The sequence below is a fragment of the Magnolia sinica genome, chromosome 10 (genome assembly GCF_029962835.1).
Source record: "Magnolia sinica isolate HGM2019 chromosome 10, MsV1, whole genome shotgun sequence".
In the NCBI taxonomy this organism is placed as follows: Eukaryota; Viridiplantae; Streptophyta; class Magnoliopsida; order Magnoliales; family Magnoliaceae; genus Magnolia; species Magnolia sinica.
Window position 1 is genome coordinate 45,342,712 of NC_080582.1, and position 19,899 is coordinate 45,362,610.

General features: G+C 40.5%; 1 protein-coding gene across 2 annotated transcripts in view; it reads right to left on the reverse strand.

The window, feature by feature from the left end:
* Window positions 1–12,824: 12,824 nt before the first annotated feature.
* LOC131258347 (uncharacterized) overlaps window positions 12,825–19,899 on the reverse strand; it is a 127,775-nt gene continuing 120,700 nt past the window's right edge. For both annotated transcript variants that reach the window (XM_058259609.1, XM_058259610.1), the window contains exons 4-5: window positions 15,522–15,581; window positions 12,825–15,099 (exon numbers count right to left, since the gene is read on the reverse strand). In XM_058259609.1, coding sequence (XP_058115592.1) covers window positions 13,507–15,099; window positions 15,522–15,581 — 1,653 coding nt within the window. In that variant the 3' untranslated portion in view covers window positions 12,825–13,506. The remainder of the gene's footprint in view (window positions 15,100–15,521; window positions 15,582–19,899) is intronic.

Here is a 19,899-nt window from a genome sequence, read left to right on the forward strand (position 1 = left end):
CCATGGAGGCGATCTCTTCGTCCATAGCATTTACCCAATCGGCCGAGTTAGAAGATAATAATGCATCCTGATATGAATCAGGTTTATCATCATCAACTGCAACGCAAGAGAATGTTTGCCCCTCAATATCGAAGTATCTTCGGGGAATCAATCCTCTTTCGCTTCGACGTAACTCAGGAGCCTGCTGAGATGTCCTCCCACTGTCCTGATGAACTATAGGAGCATCTTCATCTTGAGGAGCAGAACTCCCACTCTCCTGATATACATCGGGTATTTCAAAAAGTTTTATTGGAACATTTTGCTTCATTCAGCTTAGGTATCTATCTTCAACGAAGGTCACGTCTCGGGATTCTATCTCAATCCATCATCCATGGTCCTCATAAACTAGAACGTATCCCTTTGAATGCATAGGGTACCTAATGAACACGCATTCAATGGTTTTACTATCAAGTTTATCTCTATGTTGAGTAGGTAGCAAAACATATGCCAATGATCCCTAAGGGCGTAGGTGGGCTAAAGAATGAGGCCTCCTAGACCACATCTCATATGGAGTCCTAGGAATGGATTTGGATGGGACTCTATTAAGGACGTAGACGGCTGTTAACAGTGCGTCTCCCCTGAATATGGTAGAGAGATTGGCTTGTGCCATCATCGATCTAACCATGTCCAATAGTGTCCTATTCCTTCTCTCTGCAACACCGTTTTGTTGTGGAGTGTAAGCCATTGTGTACTGCCGAACAATTCCAACATTTTCACAATATGATTTAAATATTTCAGATGTATACTCACCACCTCTATCAGATCGAAGGGTTTTAATCTTTTTCTCAAGCTGATTTTCCACCTCAGCTTTATATTTAAGAAAACAATCAAAAGCCTCAGATTTGTGTGAGATGAGATACACATATCCATAGCGCGAGTAATCGTCAATGAAAGTGACAAAGTATTGACATCCGTTTCTGGCATGTACATTAAAAGGTCCACAGATATCTGAATGGATTATCTCTAGTGTGCCCTTAGACCTAGCCGCTTTGGGAAATGGTTTCTTCGATGTCTTCCCGGACACACAATGTTCACAAAATGGCAAATCAACTTTAGATAAGGAGTCTAACAGACCAGAACGTACTAGTCTTATCATACGATCCTTTCCGATGTGACCTAACCTCGCGTGCCATTTTTGAGATTCAGATACTACATTTTTATTCGACATAGCAGATAAAGCAATATGGGCATTATCACAATCTACGTCTAGAATAAATAAATCTAAAATTAAATTTCCCCATGCAAAGATGAGGTTATTCAGTCTCAAAGAAACTCTAGTCCCAGAAAATCGAATATCAAAACCAAATAATAACCTAGAAACAGAAATTAAATTCCGACGCATCCCCGGTGCAAAAAGAGTATCACGAAGAATTATTGTTTGCCCTATGCGCGTACGGAGATGGAGAACGCCAATCCCTAATACGTCTTTAACAGCGTTATTGCCCATGTACAGCTTGTAACTTCCTTTGGCTACAGGCTGGAATTCCTCGAGTCCTCGACGACTCTGTGTCACGTGCTTTGTTGCGCCTGAATCCAAAATCCACTCGTTAGATATAGAATCAACGGAAAGGATTTCAGAACAAACGCCTACATACAAAGTATCTTGTGACTGAGAAATTACCGTCTTTTTGTGGGCACACTGCCGAGCATAATGGCCGAAATTTCCACAGACAAAGCAGATTATTTTTGTCTTTTTCTGCTTCTTCTTTCCATTCCCCTTCTTGAGATTTGTAGCAGGTGTTGTGGTCTTCTGTTCTTGATTATTCTTCTTCGCATTCTTGCGAGCTTTGAACCGTTTATTATTAGCTTTTCGCTTATGGGTCTCTGCTATAAAGGCATTGGCCGAACCTGGCTGAATTGTATTCATATCAACCTCACGTACCAAGTGGCCACAAAAGTCTCTGAACGTAATGATTGAATCAGTATGGTTCAGAATTCTTTTGATTTGGGCCCAAGATTCAGGCAAGGAACGGTGCATGGCTATAATCTTCTGATTTTCAGTCAATTTGCACCCAACATTCCTAAGGGCACCTATCATTTGCTCCATCTTACGAATATGATCTTTGATGGGACAGTCGACAGGCATCCTGTACTCCTGGAATTCCAATTCCATTGCCCTAACTCTCGCATCTGACTTCTGCGCATAGGCATCTGTCAGTGCTTCCCAGATTTCCTTAGCGGTTTCATGCACTTCATACGTAGGTATGAGTTCTTTATGCATAGTGCTAAGAAGGACATTACGGGCTGAACGATTTTGTTTTCGCCACTTATTGTAGCGAGTCATCGCAACCCTATGTTCTTGTAAATTCCTGTTTTCAGCCAGGATGGGTTCCTCTTGAACTACATCGAGTGTGTGAGATATGTCGTCCTCGTCTAGAAGGCATCGCACTGCTCGGGACCAGTCTTCGTAGTTGTTGCCGTCGAAATGTTGTCCTTTTAGTTGTTCAGCGATTAACGCTTTGGTGGCCATCTCTACATTGCATGAGTATCACTACTTAGCTATGATCTAAGGTATTGACACTAATCATCAGCATTTCTATGTGTTATATAAAATTTTAAAGTATAAAAGCAGTTAACACATCTTAATGAGATCTGAAAGTCCACATACCCGAATGGGCAGTGTAGAACAATCAAGTTCTCTAATTAAGATGAGATTTAATGCTTTTATAAGAATAAATTTATATAACGAGCAACCTTCCATTAGATGGTTGCATGCATCATTTGGTGTAGGAGAATAAACTCCCACTCAGATTATGCACAACCTTTATTTGTGTATAGGGAGTACCTAAGTACTAAGTTTTTCTATATTTTCCAATGAAAAATAAGGGGGCTTAGATCTAAACACATCAAGCCGAATACTTTCATGCATATTAACATCATCATCAGAAAGGAAAAATTAAGTGCTTAGATATAAAGAGAGTACAATCTTCACCTGTGATCATGACTATTAGTGATGGATCCGATCATTACCGATAATGATCATTGTTGATGATGGATCCTTTCATCAACATTGATCATCATGGTTGATGATCGTTTCGTTCACTAATGAGTAATAGGTCATCAGTGAAGAAGATATTATAAAGGAAACTATATTTTTGATATGAGTCCATCATCCTTCAACAGATCTACTCATGAAGAATTAGAAAAACAAAAAAAAAATTGCTACGGATTGGCTGATATGTGTATACGTACTAACATGTGTACAAAAGCCATGTGTACATGAGACAACGCGTGTAGACATGTGTATAGCAGATTCTATTAGACATGTATGCAGTAGCTAACTTGTACGTGGAAGCCAACACGTAAGCCAACACGTGTTAATGCAGATTAGACCGGTGCTCATATACTGCACGTGCAGCAGCTAATGCAGATTACAACATGTGTACAGTAGCTAACACATGTATGGTAGGCAACACGTGTACACATGTACAGCAGCTAATGCACGTATAGCAGCTAACACATGTACAGTGGCTGACACATGTATGGTAGCCAACACGTGTACACATGTACAGCAATTAATGCAGATTAGAATGGTGCTTATGTACAGCACGTGTTAACTTGTATGTGTACAACACATGTACAACAGATGTACAACATGTACAACACGTGTATACTGTAGCTAAATAACACGTGTACAACATGTATACAGTAGCTAACTTGTATAACACGTGTACAACATGTATAATTTGCTAAATAACACGTGTACAACAGTAATTTGCTCTGATATAACATCTATATAGTAGCTAAATAACACGTGTACAACACGTGTACAACATTAGCTTTTGCAGATAAGCTATTGCAGATTAGCTATTTTTTTTTTTTTAAATAACTCATCACATCTGATGAGTCTTATAAATACGAACGGTCCACATGAAGCAGAACCTCATGAAATCCCCTGGTACCAATTTTTACTTTGAACCAAAACTTTGGTAGGCCATTACAAATTCAAACATTTTCTTCCCTCGATTTGAATTTCTCTTTGCTATGGCCCACTAGAATCTTAGATCAGTGTGAAAATTCACCTCCTGAGGTTTCGTGGGATTCCGCATCTTATTGACCATTCGGATTCGACACCAATGACACGTGAGTAAAGGTGCGTAGGTGAACATGTCTTTAAGTGGTGTAGTTCAATACAACAACTATTAGTGGATGTATTTCTATTAAACAACTATTGGTGGATATGATGTACACGCATGGGGTACAATATGTGGACCATTCCATAAACCAATTACATGTTGTACATTAAGATGTATGGAATTATAAAGATCTACATGGTCATCTTGGTCCATCATAATCGGGCTTACATGCACATGGCATATGTGTATACAAAAAATTAATCCACCGTACACATGCTGATTTGATACCATTCGTAAGACATGGATTCCAATCCAAAAAAAAGGATGGGTTACTTACCTTTTTAAATGAATATTATCGGAGATCCGCCGTTAAATAGCTCTGATACCACTGTTGGAAACCGCGGAAGGTGAGCCCTCAAGATCTGACGGTCTACACGATGTTTGGAACCTTTACAAAGCAGAAGATTGACGCTCCAACGGCCCGCCTATCTACTACTGGAGCAGATGGAACTATTCACACCTCTGATCCTACGGTATATAGTGGTCCCGGATTGCGATCTATGGTTCAGATCGTCCCAAGGACAAGCTAAGATGGACAGACTCTCGTGCACAATGTTTCTCTCTCCTTATACTCTCAGTATTTTGTATATCTCATTATGCGAGAGAGAGCGCATGCCTTTTTATAGCAAAGGAGGGGAGTTTGGATGAGACCATATCATCCGGTCTTATCCCTATCTCCTATCATAAATCAAATTCAATTTTGAATTTGAAATATAACAGAAAAGGAGAAAGGCCGGAAGATGCCTAAACATGTGGGACCCACCCACTAGTGATTGCTCACCGGTGGGCCCCACTGGCCTACGTCCAACAATCTTGAGGTAGTTGCAGCGCCGCTGGAGGTATGGGTGCTCAATAGCCTCCATATCAAGGTCTTCTAGAGGGATATCACCCACTTCAAAACCAAAAAAAAAAACTGCCGCTTCGCCTTACAAACATGTTCGAGCTCTTCGCAATTCTAGCATAAATATACACTTTCCCTTTGCATTTTAGCTGAAGAGAAACACTTAAAAGCCTGTTGGTTTTGTTTCTTGAGTGTGGTTACTAGTTGCAATCAAAGTAGTTCTGCAGTTCAGAAATGGCTGAGGATTTCTTCACATCAATGTATATTTCTCATCATATAGGCCAAAGAATGAGATTGATTAAATTAGAGTGACCAGCTTCGCACTCATAACTTCCTACCAAATTTCATCTTTCAATCCTTCAACGAAAAAAACCCACCAAATGGTTAACTGTTATGTCAGTGATCCTATTGACAGGCATTCAAACCTCACCTGATCCTCACAAAGGGACCTGTCTGTTTCAAGCACTAGAGTTTGTGTGAATAGTTTTCAAACTCCATGGGTCTAAATCGCGATATCAACCCTCCAGAAAATGTAGGCCAAGAGACATACTCAATTTGTTGCTCCAGCCACTTGTACTAGAGTAAAGCTTCATTCTACTGAGGCCCACTAATCTTGAACAATTTGACGGAAACACATAAATCACTCAATCTGATTAAGCCAGGGTATTGAGTCCTTACCATTTAATCGTGGATAATCCAGCCCCGTGGTGTGCAGGAATTTTAATTGGAGGCAGCTCTGGTAGACGAAAAGGGTTTGTATGAGGCCTTTTCATGTGATCACTTGTTAGTAGCTTGATGCTATCTGCTAAGGCAGTATATGCATGGTTATGGGAAACAGAATCTAAGGCTACATGGTTCTTGGAAACTCATAAGATCTGAACACTTTGAATACAAGGATCATACGAGGAATATGCAAGGACATATGAGGATCATATGCCAAGGCAATGCGTCATTTGCATTTCTCATTGAAAAAAGTTTAGTTCTTTCTAATTTTTTACCTTTTAGTTTGTAATTGAGAGCTTGTGCCCGCCCATAACCTGAAATATGCTCTTGGAAACCTTTTAGTTTGTAACTAAAGGATTGTGCCTGACCATAACCTGGAATATACTTTTCTTCCAAGATTAATGAAAGCCTTTCGACATGGCATCGTTTTTTGGTGCACATCTTAGCAATATCTTTTTCTATCTGCAATGCAATTAATGTGTTATCACCCTTTTAATTAAGAATTTTCTCAAAAAGAAGGGTAATAAGGACTTATGATACGTAATGTACCGCCACAAGATGTAACCAAGGACTTGTTGTATGTGACAGTCTAAACTGTATTACTTCACATAATAGAACAAAACCCCCTAACATGGAAAATATTAATTAGATTCGAGTGTTCTCTTTCTTGCCTTTTAACGAATTAATTCCATAAGATATAAAATAGTAAAATTCGGTAACGCAAGCGGAGGCGGTTTAAGTCGAATCAAAACAAAAGTGATGGTGATTTTGGAATGGCATACTCCAATGAATGTTGATGCAGGGATGAACATGATGAGGTCGATCACCGTCTTCCTCAAGGACACTACTCTGAATCCACGGAGCTTCTCAAATTCTAATAAATTCATAAATTGATTGATGAATGAATTAAACGAGTTCACAACCCTTTAAATAGGGATACCAAGCAATGGGAGAGAAATCAGAATCAAACTACAACTAAAACTCCTAGAATTCGCAACTTACAATAGACGGTCATGATGTCTACTAGCGTGCAAGCTCTTTGGCCAAAAATAGTAAATGTCCTATTTGGCTTAACCAAACTGTTCTCCTAATTATTCTAAGCACTTCTCGCATTGGGCACAACTCCTAAAGCCCAACGGATGAAGAGTTATAATCGAACTAAAACTTACTATTTATAGTAAAAACAGAATTAAAGAAGGGAAACGACCGTCGATTTGGTGGTATTTCGCAAATCCAACTTGTGCAACCCAACGTAACGAGGTTAGGTGGCTAAAGTAGCTCATTCTACCCCAAAATCATATATTTTAATATGCCCGATTTAAGGTCCGACGGTTCGGATCACTTCTGTTGTCGATCAGGCCTTTTCTGATCCATCTTGGCCATGAAACTGTCCACAACCTGCTCTACATCAATCACTTCCACTTCAAAAGAACTCGTCTTCGAGTTCTCGTCCTGCTCTGGTTCATGATACCCGGTCAGGTCCACGACGTTGAAAGTCCGTAAGATCGCCATGTCATCTGGAAGATCAACAACATAAGCGTTGTCATTGATCTTTCGGATGATTGGTACCTGTCCAATCTTCTTATTCTTCAATTTGTTATACGTCCCGGTCAGAAATCTTTCTTTACGTAGATGGACCATAATGTGGTCGCCCACCTCTAACACTTTTTGTTGCCGATACTTGTCTGCTTGCTCCTTGTACTTCTCGTTCGAGGCATGTAGCTTGGTCTGCACCTCCGCATGAATGCCCATGATCTTGTCTGTCATATGTTCTGCTGTAATGCTCATGCCTGGGAGTTTAGGCAGAGGGACCAAGTCAAGTGTGTGGCGAGGCACTCGTCCGTAAATAATCTGGAACGGGGATTTCCATGTCAAGCAGTTTACCATGTTGGTGAATGCAAACTCCGCTTGAGACAAGGTCAAATCTCACTGCTTTGGTTTTTCTCTTGAAATACATCGAATGAGGTTTTTCAACATGCGATTCACAACCTCGGTCTGCCCATCAATCTGTGGGTGATAAGCGCTGCCGAACTAAACTCATGTATCGAATCGAGTCCACAAAGTCTGCCAAAAGTGGCAATTAAACTTGTATCACGGTCAGAAGTAATAGTCTTGGGAACGCCATGCGTGTAGCCACACAACCTCTCTGAAGAATATATTCGCTACATGTGTTGCATCGAGAGTCTTCTTGCATGGGATAAAGTGCGTCATCTTAGAGAAACGATCTACCACCACGAACACCGAATCCATGCCGCATTGTATTCGTGGGAGACCAAGCATGAAGTCCATAGATAAATCCTCCCAAGGGCCATCAGGCACAGGTAACGGGGTGTAAAGGCTTGTATTTTAAGATTGCCCCTTAAAGGTCTGACAAACATGATAACGTTGTACAACTTTTCTCACATCACGTACCAATTACGGCCAGTACTACCGCTCTTCCACAAGAGCTTGCGTCTTGTCTCGCCCAAGGTGTCCACCAAGGCCAACTCCATGTAGCTCATGAATAATTTGTTCCCTCAGAGAACTTTGGAGGATGCACAATCGATTCCCTTGAAGAGGAAATTGTCCTATATATGTAGGTCATTGGGATGACCTTCTTGGCACTTCATCCAAGAATTCTTGAAGTCTTCATCCTCTGCATACAGCTCCTTGAGACAGTCGAAGCCGACCACCTCATTGCTTATTATAACAAGTAGTGATGCACGATGGCTAAGTGCATCTGCTACCTTATTCTACTGCCTTGACTTGTGATTCAGAATGAACGTGAATTCCTACAAAAATGCAACTCATCTAGCATGCACACGATTCACGTTAGTCTGACTATTAATAAACTTTAATGCTTAATGGTCATTGCACAGAACAAACTCTCTTTGAATCAGATAATGCCGCCAATGTCGTAGCGTTTAAACAACCGTGTACAACTTAAGCTCATACGTCGACCATTTCTTTCAAGCTTCGTTGAGCTTCTAACTGTAGAAGGCTATTGGCCTACCTTCCTGTGATAATACTCTTCCAATTCTGACATATGAAGCGTCACACTCAACCTCAAACAACTTGTCGAAATTAGGAAAAACCAAGACCGGTGTTATGAACAACCGATGCTTGATTTCATGAAAGCTCTTGTCAACTTCATCGGTCCGTTGAAATGACCCTTTTTTTAATGCAATCTGTAATAGGTGCAACTATTGTGCTAAAATTTCGCACGAATAGACGATAGAAGGTCGTCAACCCATGGAAACTCCTCACTTCATGAATGTTTGTCGAGATCGGTCATTCCCTAATGGCTCGCACCTTTTCATCATCCACACGGATGCCCATGGACGCTACAATAAATCCTAGGAATAACAGGTTGTCCATTAAAAAACTACACTTTTTCAAGTTGAGGTACAACTTGTTAACTTGTAGGACCTGCAACACATGCCTGAGATGTTCGCTGTGCTGTCTCATCTTGGCTATATATCAGGATGTCATCAAAATATACTACCACAAATCGGCCAGTGAACAGTTTTAGCACTTGATTCATCAAACGCATAAAAGTGTTTGGTGCGTTTGATAGACCGAAAGGCATGACCAGCCACTCATACAACCCTTACTTGGTCTTAAATGTCGTCTTCCACTCATCACTAGGTCGAATACGAATCTAATGGTACCCACTCCTCAAGTATAGCTTAGAAAACACCTTGGCCCCTTGTAGCATATCGAGCATGTCGTCCAACCACGGTATTGGGAACTGATATTTGATGGTAATTTTGTTAATTGCCTGGCTATTGACACACATGCGTCAGCTCGCGTCTTTTTTTGGCGTTAATAATGCCGGTACAACACATGGGCTCATACTTTCTCTCAAAAGACCCTTACAGATCAATTCCTCCACTTGCCCCTAAAGTATCTCACACTCCTTCGGACTCATCCGATAATGAGGGCAGTTGGGCAGGCTAGCCCCAGGGATGAGGTCTATGTGATGTTGGATGTCCCTCATGGAAGGCAATCCATTAAGTAAATCTTCAAGCCAAACTTCCTTTCGTTTAGCAATAATCTTAAACTTGAAGAAATGTTTGAGGGCTCTGATTCCTCACCATTCACCACTACGGCGTATACCTCGCCTATTTCTTTGGATTCCTCCATGAAATCCCAAATGGTCAGGAGGGAACTTCCCTCCACTTTATAGGCTTTAGGGTGGTTCTCTAGTGCCATAGGGCAAGGATTATTTTTTACTATCCTTCACGAAGATGTAAATATTGTCTCGTCCCATGTGGGTCACATCACGGTCTGATTGTCATGGTCGACCGAGTAATATATGGCATGCTTCCATGTCTACCACGTCATAAAGTATTTGATCCTTATAATTTTTTCCAATTGAAAATGAGACAATGCATTGTTTAGTTACATTGGTCTCGTTCACCCTTTTTATCCAGCCAATTGAGTACGGGGAAGGATGTTCTCACCACTACCACTGTCTATGATTATGTCACAGACTTTGCCGTTAACAATGCACTGTATACAAAATATATTGTGTCGTTGTGGATGTAATTCCTTCTGTGGGGTGTACAGTAATCACCTCACAACTAAAGATTCGCTACGATCCTCGCCAGTCCATTCATCACCATCTGCTCTTTTCTCAATGGCTTGTTCATGTTCATCAAAGTCAGGGTCTACTTCTGCAGCCTCACATTCAGTGCCTCCTTCATTTATGGTCAAGTATGCTGCAGGACGTTGAGGACAAGTGCTTGATAAGTGGCCCAGTTGGCTACAGCGGTAACAATTGTTCGACATTGGCCGAACGTAAGGATCTGAAATCTTACTCGGGCCCGCTGTTATAGGTGCTACACGTTGAGGCCTAGATGAGCCGCTCCCCGTATCACGATTTGAGGTTGCAGGAGTTTGAAGACGTTCTCTTACTGGTTCTTTTCCTCGTGCTAGCACTAGATCCTGTATAAGACCCATCATGAGGGGTCAAGTTGAAGGATAAGACCGATTAGAGACTCTTACAAGTTGCGTTTCTGCCCTACTTGCCAATTGAACCGCTTCATCCATGGTCTTGACTAGGTGCATCTGAACTCGATCCTGAATTGTCGATCATAACCAACCTATAAACCGTGTTACCTTATGTGATTCATATTCTGACAGATCGTTTCGTGTTGCCAACCGCTGGAATTCTTCAATGTAATCTATGATAGTCTGATTTCATTGTCAGCAATTCTGGTATTGATGGAATAATATTCGTTCGTAATCACTGGGGAGGAATTATGATCAAAGAAGGCGTCTTATTCATGGCCATGATGAGATGGGCGCCTTGTTTTGTTGGGCACGTGAGAGTTATAATTGCTCCCACCATGCAGAAGCACCAGATTTTAATTTAAATGCCACCAATTTCACCTTTTTATAATCTAACACGTCTATATAATCAAAATATCTCTCTACTTCGACTGGTCAATCAAGGAAATCTTTTATGCGTAATAAATCATTAAAACTATGAAGTTTGGCCTTACCTCGATAGTCTCTTTCAGCATAATCTAGATGATCACCTCCATGGATTGGTCGTCGGGCAAAAGCCTTCATTAAGGTTATCATGATAGAACTTGAATCATCTGGTGTAACCTTATGATTTACCACTGGTAGTGCTCTACGAAAATCGGGGTTTTGCCGTACAGCAACCACGAGCGGTGGAGCATCGCCTAAGGCTCAGGGCGGAAGTAGTACGTCCGCAAGATAGTCGAGGGTTGTTAGCAGCCCTTGCATAGTCAACTGACTCTTCTAGTGGAAAGCTGACATTCTTTCCAAAAGATAGTAAATCACTGGATCACCGCCCACAGGATTTTAGTTCATACTTTCGTTGTTTGTCATCGGCCTGAGAGGAATCCTCGCTTTAATACAAATTGACGCTTCGTTGTTTACCATCGGCCCGAGAGGAATCCTCGCTTTGATACCAATTGACGTAGGGATGAACGTGATGAGGTCAATCACCGTCTTCCTCAAGGATAACTACTCTGAATCCACGGAGCTTCTTTGGACTCCTCACAGATCAGAATCAAACTACGACTAAAACCCCTAGAGACTTAAAATAAATAGTAAACTTACTATAATTATAGGTAATAGTAAGTGTCCTATTTGGCTTCCCCAAGCTGTTCTCCTAATTATTCTAAGCACTTCTCGCGTTAGGCACAACTCCTAAAGCCCAATGATGAAGAGTTATAATTAAACTAAAACTTACTATTTATAGTAAAAATGGAATTAAAAAAGAGAAACGACCCTCGATTCGGTGGTATTTCGCAAATCCAGCTTGTGCAACCTGGCGTAGCAGGATTGGGTGGCTAAAGTAGCTCATTCTACCCCCAAAATCATGTATTTTATGTCCTATAACTCGTTCCGGATTGCGAGAAACGCCTGATTTAAAGTCCAACAGTCCGGATCACTTCTGTCATCAACCGGACCTTTTCTGATCCATCTTGGCCATGAAACTGTCTGCAACCCGCTCTACATCAAATGTCCACAAAATTCCATAATTTCCACCAACGCTTCATCCACAACTCTTCTTAACGGTTGCATGAAGAGAAGTGCATTTCAATGGACCGAGGACACTGAGCAAAATTACCAGCTTGTGAAAAGTTGTCCAAAGCACCCATGTTAGCCATACATGAGTGAGGCTACACCAACACAAATCAGGTAAGAGTGGCACATACACAGAAAAGTCAGTTGAAGAAAGCTGCTAACGGTCCACATTCGCCTAATCAATGGGCTGACCTGATTTTATGACATCTCATCATATACATGTTGGACCCACATTGAAATCAGGTTATGGAGGTTGAGAAAATGGGGGCATCAACAGTGGCATGGCTATGAAATATGCAAAATGCCCAAATGGGATTTGAAAACAACATATGCCCCTTCTCCCTCCCATTTTTCAAAAGAATTACTTGTGAATTGGAACTCTCTCCTCTCCCGTAGACATGACCCAAACTGTTAATCTGGATGTCGAGAGCTATATAGCCTAAAACTCACAATGATTTGGACAATCTTAACTATCCAAGGACTTGCACTCACGGAATGTAGATTACTGGCTACTTCAATTTTAACTGCCATTAACAGACAGAAACGGGAGATGGTTGGACACAAATAAAAATACAGATCACATATCCATGGTATGGCCACCTAATAAATAATCATATGAGGATCACTAGAAATGTGCATCTCCTTTGAATCCGAATGCAAGAGAATCAACCCTGAGACTGTTTTTACAGCAAAACGCAGAGGTAATTATCTCAAATAAAACCATTGTGCATGCATATTCTCAGATGACAGAAACCACAGCTTAGAACAATGCCTAAATTGGCCTGTTTTGATCTTCAGTAATGCAATGAAAACCCACCTCGCAATAACATCAACAGAAACATTACCGAGGGTGGAAGCGTGCACTCAGTCATAGCATTTTTTTTCACAGGCTTTAGAGAAGTCCCGATTTGCTTCAGCGAGCTTGTCTTTCCTCCCTCTTGCCATAGAAGAAGAACACTGCTAACATAGAGTATCAAGCCTCAAACATGGCATAAAGGACATTGCTTCTCTTCTTGAAAATGCCATAGAAACACAAACTTGTCACAGAACACCTATGCAAACCGGCTATATTTGTGAAGGACAGAGACGCAAACTACCAAGATATGAATCTCTAATCCAGCTTCCTATTTACAATTTGATTCTCTCAATCTAAGAAGCACAAACCACCCCCATCCACTTCGATGAGCACTGCCTTCATTTATGAGATATCTTCTGAATTCAAGGCCGCCGACCCCTCCTGTTGACAGGTCTAATATTAAGTTTGATTTCAAACAAGCTGGACGGAGGCCTCAAAGTCAGGTTGGGACTAGATCTGGGGGAGTATCTCGGACCCATTTGAACGGATGCAGAAAGAGGTCTTGTTTGTGGCAGCATAACTGTGTTATTCACGGGGAGCTGAGCCAGCAATCGAGGTTGATGCCTATGAGGATAGCGCTGGGGATGTGCTGGTGGAGGACACAACATTTGGGGCTGGGACACCATTTGAGGCCCTGACAGTACCAATGGTACTTTTCCCAATGTGGTTTTTGGAACTGAAGGAATGTTTGCAGCTCTGATCATCTCACCTGACGGTGATTGGGCTGTGTGCTCTACATCTGGTGGGCACCACTCAGGCATGTCATCATCATCATCCCAAAGATTCTTATGTAGTATATGAGAATCAGCTCCTGTGCTTGCTGCAGTGTTATCCATTTTCTCAACAGTGGCACTGCTTAATAGCTTGCTGCTTAGGACTGACGGCTTTCCACCAGAAGTGGGCCACAGCGGAGCTTGGGTTGCCGGATCGCCAGGTTTATTCGTCACAAGTACTCCCAGATGGGTATCCAATGCAATCCCTTGATAAGTTGATAAAGGTGATACTTGTTGATTGGCAGCTGCGATAGGCCTCATAATGGGCTGTGCTGGAGGCACAGGGCCACATATATTCCTGATTCCTTCAGTTGGAACTTTCTTGTCAATTGGAGGAGCATTTGAAAAATGACCCTTGTTGCTGCAGGAAAGAAACTTATGCACTGTAAGTTGAGAATCTCCACATGCAGTCCTGAAGTCAAACTCAGGAAGATCATCATCATCAAGGCTAGTAGCTTTCTGTGCAGCTTTCAATAACATTTTAGACAGTCCAGGAAGATTGTGTTCTAAGAGCTCCAAGCCTGCATGAGGTTTCTTTGTTTCTACGATATGCATGATGGAATTTTCGACTTTTGATGGCTGCCCTATCGAAGCCTGCAAAGAACTGGAATCGGGCTTCTGTGCAGCTGGTTGTAGCTTGGATATTACAGGAGAGCTACTATCTAGGACTGAAGCAGCTGACTTTGGAATAGTGTTTGTGAAAGAAACATCAACATCTAGTGGATCCTTGCTGGACTGGATATTCTTGCTTTCAGCAGCCATATCTCTTTCACTCACAAGAGTTGAAAATCTCATGTCAGATATGTGCAGACCCACAGCTGATCTCGTTATACATGAATTACCATGATTTGCTTCAGAATCTTGTGCAGTCCTCACCGGAGAACGGGTTTCCACACCTCGTAAGATGGCAGACTCGGGGGAATTATGTTGCGTTTCTGAAGAAGTAACATTCCTTCTATCAGACTTTTTAGAAACAGAATTAGATGATGAGCGGTTTCTCCGCCAGACAACGCAACCAATTAAGGAATCTTGGTCATCTTCGACAGCTGCCATACCCTTGAAAAAGCCGTACTTTGCAAGTATTGTGATTATGGTGTCACTGCGAGGACAGACGTAAAGGTCGATAGTTGGGCCTAGTTGTGCAAATCCTACCTTCTTCCCGTCTTTGTAGCCTTTTGCAACCTGCAAATTGCAATGACGAATGTGATTATAGATCTCCCAAGAATGCATGTGGATGTACCCAAATAGCAAGCAGTTGAATATTTTGGCAGAACAGATGGTATCCAGCCTGTGCTATATGTTTAGGGCATCACAGAAACTGAAAACCACATTGTGTGGGTTGCTACTGTTCTTCCTACTTTCCACCCCAAATCAACATTGATGCAGATTGCCACTATTTATTTGAGCAAGAATGGGAAAACAGTATCCACCTATTGTGTTCTTCTATTTCCATGCCACTCCAAACACAGTGGAAAGCAACCAGCCATTCTATTTCTTCCAAAGTATTCAAACCACTTGCAAACTTGGGATGCATACATGCATCCTAACAACCTGCAATCTGATTCAAAACAATATGCTGTTTCTATATTCTTTCAGGATCTAACCTCCTTCATGCCAATCAGTCCAGTTTTGGAAGATCCAACTTTCCAACAAAGTGAGATTACCTGAAAATACAGATTTGAAGCTTTTAGCAGTTCCCAAACACGAATTCAGATAACAGTAGTTGTGTAGCTCTGCAGTTTATACTCCTATAGTACCCTAACATTTCATGTGCATGAAAGCACAACATTTTACGGTAAAATGGTGACAGTGGAAAGCAATTATTGAGTCCTGATGCTTCAGGACATGTATTGTGAACCTACCCTGTAAAATGGGACCCATGGTTCAGTGATGCAGATGATATGATAGGACCACTGTAGAGGGGAAGGCTCCAAAATCTCAAGAACTGCACGTTGCCAACTGTTTGACCAAAGTTCTAGAAATAATGGTTAGGAAAATATACGTCATTGATCCAGGAGAAAGGCCAACAATTGGATGTCTAGGTTCTTTCAATCAAGAAGATTTTTAGGGCATCACCTTGTTGTGGTTTGGCCCATCAGATCAACAGTTTGGATTGTTGAATCATGGGCCCACTTGTAAGAACATGATAAATCACCACTCTATACATGTCCCAGTGCATCAGGACCCAATAATTCCACCAACAATACATTCCACTTTTAATGAATTTCACATATGGCAATGGACAGGTTTATCAAGAAATAATGATGTGTCAATGCAAGTATGAGCATATTGACCATCTTAGACACCCTCCGTAAAGTGATTTATGCAACAATCTAAGAGAATGATTTCCATCCATCTTGGTATATAAAGAACGAGTTTAGCTTATTCTAAGAAACAGATATCTAGTTTGACTAGATATTACTTTCCTGGAATCATTAATATCCTAAAATACAGCAATGAAGTGATCGAAAATCCCACACCTGCATACGAGCTCCAGATATAAGACAGCACTAATCAGATTTAACAATCTTACATATTATCAGCTAGCTGCCGCTAACTGAATGCATGTGTGAAGACTACTAATGCATGCATTCATTTATATTACATCAACATTAATGTTGAACATCAACTGTATCCAATGTTTTCTGTATCGTTATCATGTAATGTATGACACCCTTGGGATACAGATACATATCGGTTATCACATGGGATATGGTGGTTGTACATGTAAGATATCACTATTGTTGGGAAACATGAGGAAACATTAGGAAATTGGTTGAATTTTTCATTGAAACTTCAGGGATTGTTAAAAAAGATATGAATACAGACTTATAAACCAAAACATTACAAAAAACAAGTGCAAATAATAGGTTTCCTTTGTATGGGGTCCTAATTTATGTGTTGTCTGAATGAACTAATGCGAGTATATTCAAAGTCTATTTATATATTTTATAAATGTAAGAAGACATATATGAAAAAAAAAAAAAAAAAAAGCAAAACATTTAAAAGAAAAAGAGGAAGTAGAAAACTAGAAATATATTTGTGAATAATGTGTGCGGATGTGGCTTAGACCCACATAGACTGTGTGGTGGCTCAAAATCATCGTCTCCATCTCAACGGGACTGGACATAGTATTGTTCCTCCAAAAACCAATAATACTATGCCCAGGTCATTGTCGAATGATACCAATGAAGATAATTTCTAACATAGCGCTGGTACTCATCCCCTCCAATTTGAGAAAATTTTGGGGAATTTCAAATTTTCCCCAATTGTCCGCAAATCGACCCATCTTCCCCCAAATCCCAAGATTAGAGTGTATGTGAAAATGATTTCATCAAACACTTCTAAATACTCTAAAATTGGGGCCGATTGACCATTGCTCGAAGCGCAATTTTGAAAAAAAAAAATTTATTTCTAACGTTTTTTATTATTTGTTTCCTGAAATTTCTCCAAATTACCAAGAATCACAAGATTAGGTTACATACATGTTTGATTTTGTATTTGGATACAAATATTACAACCAATTTGCGAGAAATTGGGAATTTTTTATTTTTCTCAATCTTCTGCAACTTAGCTCATCTATCCCAAATTTCAAAATCGAAGCTCCAAATCCATGATTTTTCATGCAAGACGTGAAGAATCATGGATCTGTAACCATTTGACATTGATTTAACATGATTTACAAAAATTAAAAATTAAAAAAAAAAAAAAAAATGAAAATTAAAAAAATACTCATCGGATCGAACAAGTGGATTAGAACTACCTATGTGTTTTACATCGCACAGGTGGGGAATAAAAGATATATCGTGGGATATATCGGTTGATATTGTCAATACAAAAAACATTGATTGTATCCACAAACTTCAAGTGAATTATCAAGCATTTCTAGTTCATTTAACAAGCCCAAACGATGCTTCGGTGATCCTCTATGACAATAAATTAATCTCCACCACTGGATATCATGTAACATTTCCATAAGCAATCACAGAAGCCTAAAAACTAAGCTCTTTTACATTGACTTCAGGCCTAAAAATAAGCTCTCTTACATTGAATTTGTGACTTCATCTATGACAACAAGTATTTGCATATGCTCACCATATAATGCCCGACATGACAAGTTGTTAATACTGCTACTAGATACTCTAGGATACTTGCAAGAAATTTTTTAAATGCAACCTTATTGTATTATATAGTCATTTATGAAATTCTAACCATTTTCTCATATTCTCGTCATAACATACTAGGGATATGGCATGTGCAGTGCACATGGAGAGAGTAGGGGAAAGAGAAAAACAAAGAGAGAGAGAGAGAGAGAGAGAGAGAGAGAGAGAGAGAGAGACTGGGGGAAAGGGTGCAGCCACACGCATGCAGGTTATTACGCAGAGAGACGAGATGGGTTTTCACAGTGGGTGACCCCTATCTACTTTTTCCAGTGTTGTACCTGCTTGAGCTTTAGATTTGTCTTGGCTTGGGCCAACATCCTAACATTAACTAGCACATTAGATGTGTGGATGTTGCATATTCATCACAGTGGGCCCCACAGCCTTTGTCGCCGACTCCTAAACGCTTGTGCAAGCTACACGCAAAGAAGACAAGAAGTGGGTGTGGGCTACTCTAGGAAGGAGTTGAAAGGACAAACATGTCGTCTAGTTGAAGGGCTACGCCAACGAAAAAACCAAAGGGTTTTTCCGTCCCCAAGGCTAATTACAAGGATTAAAAAGCCCAAAGGTTCCTCACATTATGTATAAGTGTAGATGTGCAAGTGTGGCCCTTTCCCTTACACCCTAAAAAATAGATGCATTCATGTGCACTAAAAATTTTGGAGCCATTAATACTTTCATTGAATTTAGCCTGATAGAAAGATTTAAAAAACACCTTGTTTAACAAAACTAGAAGTTAACATGATCAAATATTTAATCATAAAATTATATATTGATATCATGTCACAAATGGGATACACATCCATATTGTGGACTTTTTAGAAAATGAAGAGTATCCTTGTTGTCATTGTATGTGCGCATATTATTATAGTCCACATCTGGGCACACAAGATTTAAGCACCCCGCCTCAACATTAAAGATAATTTATTTCATGCTTTCAAAATCTTATGCTAAGCACCCTCTATCTCACACATTGAATGACAAACATAAAAATTTAGGCTACATTTCATCATACACTCAATGCATTCCTGGTGTCAATATTTGTGACAGGCATGTTCCCACTCCAGGTTTGCTTTAGGTAAAGGACATGTGTGCCAGATATTTCTTCTTATCATCAAAGCGCTCACACATGCACACACGTGAACAAAGTGATAGTGTGCTTGGTGCTCTCGATGCTCCGTACACTAGTTGCATTAGGACAGGTGAACAGTTCATACCATCAACTCTTTTTATCCCAATCTTCATAGGCTACCATGAAGAAATAACACCAATCATCGTTCGAAATTGGATGGTTGATAGGGACATCACATTACGGACTCCATTATGCACATATAAGAGGGTCTGAGCCCTAGTTTCCCTATGGCTAAGGGAGTACCCATTAGAGTCCCGAGGAGCCGAGGACCCCATAGCATGTGGGTTGCGTGGAGGATGTTTTCGGACTGTTGGATCACGAGGACTTCATGATCAGATCGTTGGATGCGATGGAGTCCGTGTATGTCTTCAGAGTTCATCGGATAGTCTTAGTTACTTAGGATTATAGTGATGTTTGTTTTGAGCACTTAGTTTACTTTTGAGATTATATTTATATGTTTTACTGGTTTTATGCTTTTACAGGGGGGGAGGGTATTTGTAATTTACAAAGTAGGGGGTTAAAAGCAAACGGGTTTTTCATTAATGGTCTTTTTGTAAAAGACTAACTTTTAAACTATAAAGGCTTGGACATCCAACCCTAGCCTTTTTTTTAATATGCTATTAATGAAAAGGCTTGAAGTTCTCCTCTTTCTCTTGTGTTTATGGAGAATGTGATATGAAACCTCATTCA